At 43.1% G+C, this 11,659-nt stretch overlaps 1 protein-coding gene and 1 long non-coding RNA gene across 4 annotated transcripts in view; one reads left to right on the top strand and one right to left on the bottom strand.

The window, feature by feature from the left end:
• The first annotated feature begins 355 nt into the window (after positions 1-355).
• Positions 356-11,659, top strand: part of kcnn1a (potassium intermediate/small conductance calcium-activated channel, subfamily N, member 1a) — a 52,190-nt gene continuing 40,886 nt past the window's right edge. Inside the window, exon 1 of one of the 3 annotated variants that reach the window (XM_031281233.2) lies at positions 356-1,858. In XM_031281233.2, coding sequence (XP_031137093.1) covers positions 578-1,858 — 1,281 coding nt within the window. In that variant the 5' untranslated portion in view covers positions 356-577. The remainder of the gene's footprint in view (positions 1,859-11,659) is intronic. The other 2 variants (XM_031281232.2, XM_031281231.2) reach the window with 2 other exon arrangements.
• LOC116037360 overlaps positions 6,156-11,659 on the bottom strand; it is a 9,036-nt gene continuing 3,532 nt past the window's right edge. Inside the window, exons 2-3 of the long non-coding RNA XR_004101848.1 lie at positions 8,082-8,086; positions 6,156-6,274 (exon numbers count right to left, since the gene is read on the bottom strand). This is a non-coding gene — a long non-coding RNA (uncharacterized LOC116037360). The remainder of the gene's footprint in view (positions 6,275-8,081; positions 8,087-11,659) is intronic.

Raw genomic sequence — 11,659 nt, 5'->3', positions numbered from 1 at the left:
AGTGGAAATGTGTTTTGGAAATAGATATCAAGACTGTGTTTACTGCCCCTCTCATGATTTTAGCCAATACCGGTAGGCTACTTTGTGGACATCAAACCATGAGGAAGGGAAATCACTTCGAGTTGATCATAAATGAAAGTGACGTTCAGGATATATCTGGGCAAAGCATTATGTTTGACAGGCCTGTGAATCTGTTTGGGTGACGTAGCAGTAAGTGATTTCTTTTTATGTAGGCTGGTTAAAAAGTCGGATCTATGGGGTCCACAGTGGATTAAGATGATCAACCGTGTAAGATGTATTTAAACACCTTTCTACGTCTCAATAATCCTATTCTTGTAATATCCCAACAGCCTTAAGGAGTGATCGATCCGCTGCAACCTGTGCGCATAGCAGGCAATGGACCGGTATTCAGGCGAAGGCGGTGTTTTGGCTGTACAGTGACGTTTTAAGGCAGGTCTTGGTCAAACCTACCAATGATACAAGTCGGTTCTATTCTGCTGGGACTGATCGCAATGAACGGGTGTCGGAGCTCTACACGGCAAAGGAGCAACCACAGCGAGACGAGGCGATCAAGGGGATGCGGCATCGGTACGCGGGAGCTGTCCAACAGCACCAACCCCCCGACGAAAAGCAAGCGAGCAGCAAGCAGAGCCCAGACCCAGTCGCTCCTGTTTTCAGCCTGCCGCCCCCGCCCTCTTCTCACCACCGAGACCGCACTTCGAACACCGCCGCGCACCGCCAGAGCCTCCAGGAGCTTCCCTGTCTGAGCCAGCCCTACCGGAGACCTGTTCACAGCGGCGACCCTTTACCTCTGGCGAGCTACGACACCGCCCAGCAACCTTCACACCGAGGCACTGAACCCAGCATCGGGCAGCCGGCGCACCTGCAGCAGGATCCCTGGGCCCCGGCCGGCTCTCAGCAGCAGCCGCCGCCGCTGCAGTCGGAGAACCAGCCTGTTTTTCCGAGCTGCCACTGCAGTTTTTCCGAGCAGGAGGCGAGCCTTTCTCAAAACCATCACCATCCTGCCGATCCTCTCCCACCGCAGCCCTCCCCACCTTTTCCGCCGCCTATACCACCGCCACCAACGTCGTCGTCCTCCTCTCTGCTATTTTCCCAGGGATCTAAGAGGGGGGATCGGCTCCGAAGGAGTGCCAATAATTACCAACAGGCAAGCATCGTGGAACGCTGCAGGGGAGGAGGAGGAGCAGGAGGGCACCGAGACCAAAGGCAGCTGTTGCAGCAGCAGCAGCAGCAGCAGCATCAACAGCACAGTCATTTAAGACTCCAACAGAGGGACCCCTCCCCTGAAGGAACCCGTGCAAACTCGCAGAAAGGGCGCTCTTTAAATGTATGTGAGTCAACCGAGGCTAACAGGAGAGCATTTGAGTCTCAGACTCAGGACCTGCAGCAGCAACATATCCCACAATTACGAGCGCAGCAACAGCTACTGGTGGGGAGCAGCTTGCCTACCAACTACTGCGCCAGCGGCTCAGGAGAGCTATGTAGGACTCAGCAGGCTCCACTGCTGCAACAGCAAGAGCAGCAGCAGCAGCAGCAGCCGCGGCAGCAGCAGCAGCAGCAGCAGCAAGGCGCACTGGGGCTCTGTCCCCAGCGTCCGCAGCACTGTGAACAAGAGCGCAATAAGTCTGGGAGGATCACCGCGCAAGGCGACCAGGCGCAGCCACACAGCCGCGACTCCCGCGTAACCCCCCCGGCAACACAACAGGCGTACGCGGGGAACTCGTCTGCGACTGGCAGCAACAGCAGCAAAGACAGCCCCAACTACGGCTCGAGCTATCACCTGTGGCCAGAGAGCCCGCATAAAGGAGAGGAGAGGATACGCATCGACCTCCATAAGGTAGACCTGTCACATTCCCTCTCGCTAATTAGCCTCTAATGACAAAAAACAAACTGGCCTCTTAACGATTTCACTCAATGACCACGCCTGTCATATGATATATATATATTTTTAAAAAAATTTTTTAGGCACATTCGCCTATGTGTACGTGGTGCACGCGCGTGGTATGTGTGTATGTAAAGGATTGGGGGGGCGGTATTTGAATCGTCGTTCAGCGTTAGGCAGCTTTTCCAAAAGCAGCGGTGTAACTACTGCACATGTAACCCACTGCGTGATACACCTTATCGTATCTGACCTGCTATTTGTTTAATTTCGGCATACAAGCACGCGCATTCACGCACAAACGCGATCGCGAACGCACGCGCACACACACACCTGTTCCATGTTGCAGTGTTGTTGTGGTTAGCACACTGACTGAAAATATTCAAATGACGCTCCATGGCAGCTGAATTAGACACAAAGAGTGTGTTGTTTCCACAGAACCGAGGGGGGTTCTGAGCAGAGGAATTTCAGTATTTTGCCCTCCAGACACTTCTTACACAACAGTTAGCTTTATATCATTAGGCCTGTACCTGTCAGTGAGAGCAGCTCCTGGCAGGGTGTTCAATGTACTTCCAAACTCACTTCATACAGGAGTATGTGCTGTATGTTCTGCTTGCGCTCAACAGTCCAATGCAGTGTAATGTGTGTATGTTTAACAGGCCTATGTCTAGTAAAAATAGAAGTAAAGACATCAACCTCATAGGACTTATTACATCTGGCCAAACAAATGACGGCAAGAAAATCAAGATGACAAGCACGTTAGATAATTGGATAAAATATTCTAAGCGACAACATGAACGAAAACGTATTGGGGAGATAATGGCAGGTAAAATAAGTTGAAACGTTCCTGCAAAAATTGCAATCCTAGGTTTAGTGAAAGTGTGGTAACAAGTGGGGAGGTGTGTGTCAGCATGTGTGTTTTAAAAAAAAAAAGAGAAGAAAAAGAAGACGCAAAGAAAAAAAAGTTTGATTTAAATCATGTAAAATCTATTTCTAATCGTAAGCAGATGTAGATTATCTGGCAGTGTAGATGTTGCTATCCACCGATCCTTTAACTGTAGAAAAACTCACAATAAGCATAAAAAAAAAAATCATTGTTCTCACATGTTCATTTAGTTTAATATTTTGTCGATAGACGAGTGAGTTGAATGTTCTCTCTGGGCTGCTCAGAGTTTATGGACATTTTAAGGACACATTGTTTTGGATCTGGCAGAGAAAACCTGAAAAAGTTAAACTGCAAGATGGTAAAGCACATTGTTGTTGATTCTAGCTGCTAACACGAGAGGAATTCAACTATTTTTGCAAAGTGCCACCAGTCCTCTCCCCTGAGAAATCTGGTTGAGGAAACATGGCTAATTATTGCTCATACTGTTGGACATATGAACTTTTGAACAGATTTTCATCTTGGTTGTGTAGTAAGCAATTATTCTTATTTTCAAATGAGTACCATTTGAGTCCCCACCGTTGTTTTTGTCTTTCCTTCCCCTGGCACTTCCTCCAGGTGCAGTCAATCGAGTTTTTATATCGCAGGATAGGAAAGGGAAAATAACGGGAGGCACTGATGAAGGTGCAGCATCTAAATAAGAGCGCCCGGCTCCTTTTTAAAATGCTGCAGCTGTTTTTACGGGCTGAGCTGGCACCCGTAGCAAGAGGTGGTACATCCAACCACCTTGACATGACTGTTCTGAACTTGGCTCAATTTTGGAGCATCAGCAGAACACAGAAATGACCGATTGACTGAAGGGAAAGTTAACTTTTATTTTTGAAGTTGCCACCATTCTGTTTTAAGTTAGGATCACAGGGCGTTTTGCTGAGAGAGAAGCTAAACCCAATACATGAGGCGGTGAATTTAGAATAGTGTACTTGTTGTCACTTGTTATAACATCAGACCAGAAGTATGCCGTGCCAGGGATTCATTTTCTTCTAATCTGCTGTGTGCACTGCATCATAGAGGCGTCAGTCAATGGCGTCAGATATTGTGCACCAGTTATTACCTTAAATTTGTCTGGACCTTAATGTGAATCACCAATAAAGTCAAAAAATACATATCCATCCATTTACCACTATGCAATGTTCTCTGTTGAAGATTTTGTGACACCACTATTACTGTGTACTGAAGAATAAATGCCCATATTAAACATAAAACGTCAGTACAGAGAGTCTTTGGTAAGTCGTAAAACAATACCCCCAGTGAATACTCATTACTGTTTAAAAGCAGCTGGGGTTTTAACAAGCTGCTGGACTGTTATGTCTTTTAAATCCATTCTGATTATGATACTGGGAGATTTTTTATTTTTTTTTGTCTTTTTCAAACTGATCCTCTCGTCTCTGGGACAGGACAGGCAGACAAAGTGTTCCTGAGCAAGACACTGAACCCTAAATTGCTCCCCGGACACTGTATGTATAGCTGTCCACTGCTCCTAATGCTTACGATGGGTTAAATGTAGGGCTGCACCATATGAGGAAAATATGCGATATGCAATAACGTTGAGAATATAGCGATAACGATATTACTTGCGATACATAAAGAGATATTAAAGTGTACTCAGTTCTGCATTTCTGCTGCTTTCAGTTTTCTGCTAAAATACAACAAATTGCTTGTTGAACTAAAGACAAATGAAAGGAAATAATTTCCAACCTACGTTTTAAGAATTAGTTTCTTTTTAAAGTGTTATTTCCTGCTGATATTTTCTTTCAACTAACACAAAAAAAAAATCTCTGAGTGTCTACGCGATATGTCGCAGCCTTTCGCGAGATATAAATTGCGGCAGTTAATATCGCGATGACGATAAAAAAAAACGATATATTGTGCAGCCCTAGTTAAATGCAGAGATTGAATTTCACTACATTGGACTGCACGATTGTAAGTGACGAATAATAATAAAGTTTTGTCTTTTTTCTGATGGCTACGGCCCAAAAAAAAAGAAGAGAGAAAGCTGAACAATGGTCAGTATGCAGCAGGGTACCGGTCATGACTACAATATGATGAAGCAAGCAGCAATCTGAAGCAGCAATCTGAAGTTTCCTCTTTCCTAAATCCTAGTTTTCTCTTTTTGCCCTGCAGCTTTGCAGCACACAATTTCCACTGTAAACTAGACATTTATTTATTACACAACTATTAACATAAACTGGAAAACTGAAAGGAAAAAAAAACAAATCTTAGAAGTACTACCAGGACTAACTCTTCCTTAGATCAAACCTTTTCCACTCGCTCAGATCCGACCGTGCCAAGTATTTTGATACGGCTAGACGCGCTTATCTATTCACGGATATTTGCGGGGATCATGGTTTCATCTTATTGACCCGCCGCCAATTAGACAGCCCCTACCCCCGCTCCCATTTGAAATCCCTTAAACAAAACACTTGTGACAGAACAAGCCTGATAAAGTGTATACGATTACAGTATCCCGCAGCACACCCTGAAACTCAATACCTAGCCCACTGAACTGATAGCAGGTAGTACCAGGTAGTACCATATTGTGTCCTGCCTCAATAACATTGTGCTTTGAAAAGGTGCATTGCTGCTTCTATTGTGATAGGCTGCGTAAGTACTCTAATGCCTGCCACTTACTGCTATGGTGATATGTTCAGCAGGGACACTGTAGTACTTAAACAGTGATGGATTTGCTTTCGTTCAACAAGGCTGATTTTTGAGGATAAGTGGACGTCACGTTTAGCAGAAACCTGTGGTCAGTCACTTTACAGTTTGTCATATTTGGTGCTACCCAGGGCCAGAAACTAACAGGGTTTTCTGAAAATGAATAAAATGCCTGCAAAGGCTAAAATGAGAAGGCAAGAAATCCACTAATAGAATGGAAGTGCACTTTCCTTTTGTATGGGACTTGACTTCTGTCACTTGCTGGGACAGAATGTGTGATTTGTGGGAGCCTAAGCTTGGAGAATCCTTCCTGGTGCTTCTCTGTGACAAAATGGACCAATATTGTAGCGCTGCAGTAGCTAACAACTCTTTGCATTATTTATTAATCTGGTGATTTTTCGTAGAAATCAAGGAGTAGTTTGTTATTTTGGACGTACGCTCATTTGCTGTCTTGCAGAGAGTTGGATGAGAAGATTGAATGAAATGTCAAAACTATTTCATTAATCAATGATTTTGACAATTTTATTGATTGTCAAATATGTAGGAAATAGGAGGAGGGGGCTTGGAAGAGCGAGTCGATGTGGAGAAGGCTTTGGCCTCGCTCGAGTTCCACCGCGAGACCCTCTGTTTGCTCTGTTTTTCTTATATATTCTGCTAATAGACTGCATATATCTGTATTAGTCGTACTACTAGTATAATGCCACTGCTACTACGTTGCACATATCTTTACATGTTGTTCATACATTGTTCATATTACATAGCCATATTTATTCTGCCTATGCACCACCTGTCTGTACTTTGGATATCACGTTGCACCTTTCTGCTTTTTTGCACTTCTGGTTAGACGCAAACTGCATTTCGTTGTCTTTGTACTCGTACTCTATAATGTATATAAAGTTGAATCTAATCTAATAAAAATAGTGCAAAATCCTCATTACCATTTCCCAGAGTCCAAGGGGACATCTTCAGATTGTTTACCGTTCACAAGGCCGAAGTTTGAATTTAATTTTAGTAGCAAAGTGGAGCCACAGGATGTTTGGCATTTGTCTTTGATAAATAACTTAAAGACTTTAGATTTTGTCGATTAAATAACTAATCGTTTCAGCACTACACATTTGTTCCGAAAACATTGTGCAGGCATTAACTAATAAACTGTCTCTAATTGTTTCTCGTGCGTGCGTGCGTGCGTGCGTGCGTGCGTGCGTGCATGTCCAGCCAGCCCACCTTTCTGGAGAACATAAGGTTGTATGTGTCATGGCAGAATGGATGGCTTAAAAGAGGAGGAAAGCTATTACAGTAAAGCTCTTTGTGCAGACCCTGCCAAACTGCAGTCCAACACGGGTATAATCACCCTATATGATCTGGGAAAGGTCAACACAGCATATTTCAAAGTGGCACTTTCAACCAACTTAGTGTCTCTTTGACGCTGCCTGGAGGATTTAGTGTGGTCGTGTTTACTGGTGGTTGTTTGTGTGTAGAGCTTTGAAACGTAGAAAGTGAATGATTTTGCTCTCTCAGAAACGGAAACAGCAAGTATTTCCTATGAAGAAAGACAACAGTACTTATTTTTTTTTTTAGTAGATTTGAATATTTCCAGTTTACCTGCTTTCATCCATTTAAAGCTTCTTTTTTAGTATTTCATTTCCCCCTGTTTTCTCTTTTAGGTGTTCAGTTTTTCCTATAGCAGAGATTATTTATTTCAGTAATACCAGAGCACTTGTGTTTTTTTTTTCCCCTCTCCTGTCTAAATTAAGGAAAATGCAAAGGTAATTGGGCTGCCGGCCCTCTTAAAAAAAACAAAAAAACAAGCCCTTTATCTTATCAGTTATGTGTTTGTGTTGGCTTTGCAATAACACTGAGGTAACGTTGAATGCTTGGGCCTCGGAACAACTGATGTCGACAGATCTGCTTACAGCGTTATGATTTACTAGCAGGCTTATGCCAAGAGAAACATTATGTTGATTTAAACTTTCTCTATCGGTCATCTCTCCGCTGTTGTTACAGGGCCCTGCATTTGTTTTTCTCTCATTAGGCGTCCATGTTTCCACTGCCTTGTGCGTTCCAGTCTGAGAGGGCAGCCAACGCCTTGAAAGTAAACACACCTTGCTGAACAATTAAATGTCAGACGAGGGGCACATTTACAGTCCACATCCTCCTGTATATGACGTAGGAGTGCCACTGCAGTAGATCCCTGAAAATGCTCCCAATTGTATGAGGAGTGGTAGGTGTGAGCTGTGGGAGCCTCTTAGTTTCGACTGCAGCTGGCAACACACAGGCAGTAAGTATGAACATGAAGCTCTTTTAATAATTGATAGCTGTTTTCCCTATTATTTTTTTTTTCTTTTTTGTCCGCGGTGTTTAAGTGCTACGCTGCACTCCTGCTCTGAAATAGATTTGTGTTACCATGTGTGTTGCTATGGAGAGATCAGCCTGGTATTGTTGTAGCGCTCTCTCTCGGGGGGTATTGAGTTTGGTCAAGGAATCATATGCAGAACAAGATTAATCTCTTGGATTTACGATACATTTCACGCTCGCCTTTAACACACGTGCAACACACACACACACACACACACACACACACACTATTACTGTACTGTAAGTGGTGTTCAAATAGTGCTCCACTTGATATAGTTAATTCGCTTTCCGTTTCATTTGAGTGAGCCAGCACAAGGAGAGGTGTATTGAATTACTTGCAGTCCAGTTGAATACAAAGAGTGTAAAGAAAGCGTGTTGGGGGTTTCCTCAGTCTCCGTGAGCCTCGCTGCTTACTTCCTCCACGGGTAGAGTCACAGCATGGCAGATGTTTTCGCTCCGCCAGCAGTCAATGCAATTTGTAACCTGACTGTTTGACCTCTCATGATGTTTCCCTTTTCTAATGTGTGTTGTAACTTACAATTTCTTTTCTTTTATGCCAAGTCCCCACCACGGCTCTTTGCTTAATAAATGACCGCGGTTCATTTATATGGTAATTCCTTCAAGATGCTAGCCAAGAGATGCCAGGCATTTAATGTATCACCTCAATGCACATGCTTTATGGCTAATTAGCTTATTGATCTGAGGGCTGTTCCTGCGTTAGGGCATGATCACAACACAAAAGAGTACGATAGTATGAGTAATGCAGCTGTAAGCAGTAATGTGACATTCATTACAATGCTGGAGAGAGCTCAGTTGTACAACCATGGCTTCATGCATGTGTGACGGTGCAGGTGTGTGCGCACGCGTCTTCCACATAGCTTATGATATTGCCGACGTGCAAGCTCATTGAGTCATTTCAGTATTGCCTGCTGGCTGTTTTCAAGTGTTTGTTAAACACTGTGTTTGGTGGGAGGGCAGAGGGCAGTAACAAGATGTGAGAGATGTGTGATTTCATCATACTTTGCTCGCACAATTGAATAACGCTTCGCTTGCAGCCTGCCCTTGAAAATGCAAGTTTGGAGAGCTTCTCCTGCCATTGTGAAATTCAATCCAGAGTGCGTTTGGTTTGCATGTGCGCCAGTCGTGCATATGAAAACATGCGTATGTATATTCGTGATGAGTTCCCTGCTCTGCTTGTGCGCCTTTGCTGGATATGTTTTTTTTTTTTTTTTTTTTTTTCTTTTCTTTTCCTTCTCCTTCTTCTCATCGGGTCTTTATGCCCTCAGGTGAAAGTTTGACTGCTGATCCCCTGAGCTGCCGTTCTACTTAATTTACACCACATGATACACAACCGCTCCCCTGTAAAACTCAATCACAGCCTCCTCTGGCCACTGATAAATATTCATTGAGGAACAAAAAGCCTCAGCTGATCCGCATCTAGTCAGAACTACTCTGCCTTTAGCTGTTTATAGAGTACAATTTGTTACCTTTATACAAACAAAACACATTGCGTTGGGAATTCAAATTTAGCCCAACTCTGATCAGGAGGCCTCTGTGTGCATGTGTTATAGCCTATATACAGATTACTGTGTGTGTACTCTAAGTGTGTTATAGCCTATATACAGATTACTGTGTGTGTACTCTAAGTGTGTTATAGCCTATATACAGATTACTGTGTGTGTACTCTAAGTTGTTATAGCCTATATACAGATTACTGTGTGTACTCTAAGTGTGTTATAGCCTATATACAGATTACTGTGTGCGTGTGCTTTGCCGTCGCCAGCTATAGTGGCTCTTCTCCAGCACACAAGCTTTACCAACAGAAACAGGAGACGAATTGAATGAAGCTGCTTTCCTTCAGCTTTGTCATCCCCCGCCCCCCCCTCATTACCTCAAATCACCTAGCTGGTGAATATAAAACTGCCATCATGAAAATACAGCAACAGAGTGTGTTTCCAAGCACACTAGGGGTGTAACAATACATCGATCTGGATCGATATATCTATTCAATCCTCAACGATCCAATGCTATTGATACAAAGTGAAAATATCGATACATATCGTCGTCTTTAAGATGCGCCCTTATTTTGAAATTCCCACTTTATATGTATTTTTTTCATCAAAAAGAGTAGTTTGTTTTTAATGTCTGGAAGAGCTAAGTAATGAAATTGTCAAATCATATTTTAGTTGCTTTTTGTAAATATATAGAAATGTAACTGATTGTGTTAAATGGGCCTATGGTATGGTATCATGGCAGACATTGTGATATCAGTAAATATTGTATCGTTGTCCAAAGAATCTATGTAATATCGTATCGTAATAAAAGGTGTGATTTACACCCCTAATGCACACTAATATTCCACTATACTTCCAAATATAACAATATTCCAAATTTGATACAGGTCATGTAAACAGCATATTCCGTTTGGGTAGAGATGCATGTCCAAAAGAAAAGAAGGAAAAACACACCTATTTTTAAACATTATGAAAGACTTGGATATCAACAGGTTTTTGAATATGCTCAAACATTGGTACGCCGATGTTTTCAAGAAGGTGATTGAAGGAATGAAATAGGGAGGGAAGTCCACCACCAGTGGAAATCTTTGGGAAAAAAAATCCTGTTTTGCACGGCTGTATGCAAACAGCAGAATTAGTGGAATCATTATTTTCATAAGCCATGTAAACAGCTTAGGCAAATATATTGTCTTTTTCGGAATGAGGGCAAAAAACGAAATATGATGTGCGTGTTAACGTAGTTGCAGTGATCTTCTGAGGTTGACTACAGGCAATGTAAGCTGCAGTAAAAGATCTGTTCCATCGGGCATCATTCTGGTATGTGTGTGTGTGTGTGTGTGTGTGTGTGTGTGTGTATATGTTCTGCTGCATGTGTTTTGTGTGTTTGTGCACATTTGCATGTTGGTTTGTACCTGCGTTTGTGTGTCAGGGAAGGCGAGTGAGTGAGTGGGAGGATAGCTTTAGTATATCATTATCATGTGGATGCCACAGTCTTGACTTCAGATGGTAAAGGTCACATTAACTCCATTGCAGCTTCTAGTCATGTGGAAGAGCCTCGTTTTCAGAAATCCTCCACCGTATGTATCGCTGCACTGTAGTCTTTCTCCTGTTTGAGTCACAGCATCGGTGCTCCATGCTTAATTATGCATCTGCAGTCATGTTTACAAAGCGGGTGGAAGTATCACACTGTGTGCGTTAATGGGTGTGAACATGTGTTTGCGGTCCACAGTAAAAGCATTGATTTTAGAACAATATATGAATGCTATTTTTGTTTATCTTGGTTTGAGTGTTCACACGATGCTGACATGAGAGAAATGTTGCACCTCGCTCCCTCCCTCCCTCCCTCCCTCCCTCCCTCACTCTCCCTGTTTATCTCCGGTTTATGTTAGCAGTTTCTATGGTGTTCAGCTTCCCTTAGTTCTTGTACAGTCGCTCCAGCCTCCATTATCGGCCTCTCTCCGACTGTTAACCCCTTAATGGGCCAGCGGCCTGCGTATTTCCCCTTTTGTTGCTGCCATTTTCTCTTTAACCCTTTCAGAAACAAAGCTGCCTTCCATCTCTTTCCTTTTCTTTCTTTGAGAGTCCATTTTCCTTTTCCGCTCCCTAGCCACCTCTTCTTCTCTGTCAGACTGAGGAAAAAAAAGCCTTTTTTTTTTTAAAATAGAATCAATTTACACTAAAGGGCCCAGGGGGCATCGGGAAACTGCTGCACTTAATTCCATAACCCAAAAAAAAAATCACAGCTAGAGGGTGTTAGCACATTTTCCCAGAACTTTTGTCAGGCGAGACGTA

Source organism: Sander lucioperca, chromosome 9, assembly GCF_008315115.2.
Source record: "Sander lucioperca isolate FBNREF2018 chromosome 9, SLUC_FBN_1.2, whole genome shotgun sequence".
NCBI classification, from domain to species: domain Eukaryota; kingdom Metazoa; phylum Chordata; class Actinopteri; order Perciformes; family Percidae; genus Sander; species Sander lucioperca.
Note: the sequence above shows the minus strand (reverse complement) of the source record. Positions and strands in the feature narration are given on the sequence as shown.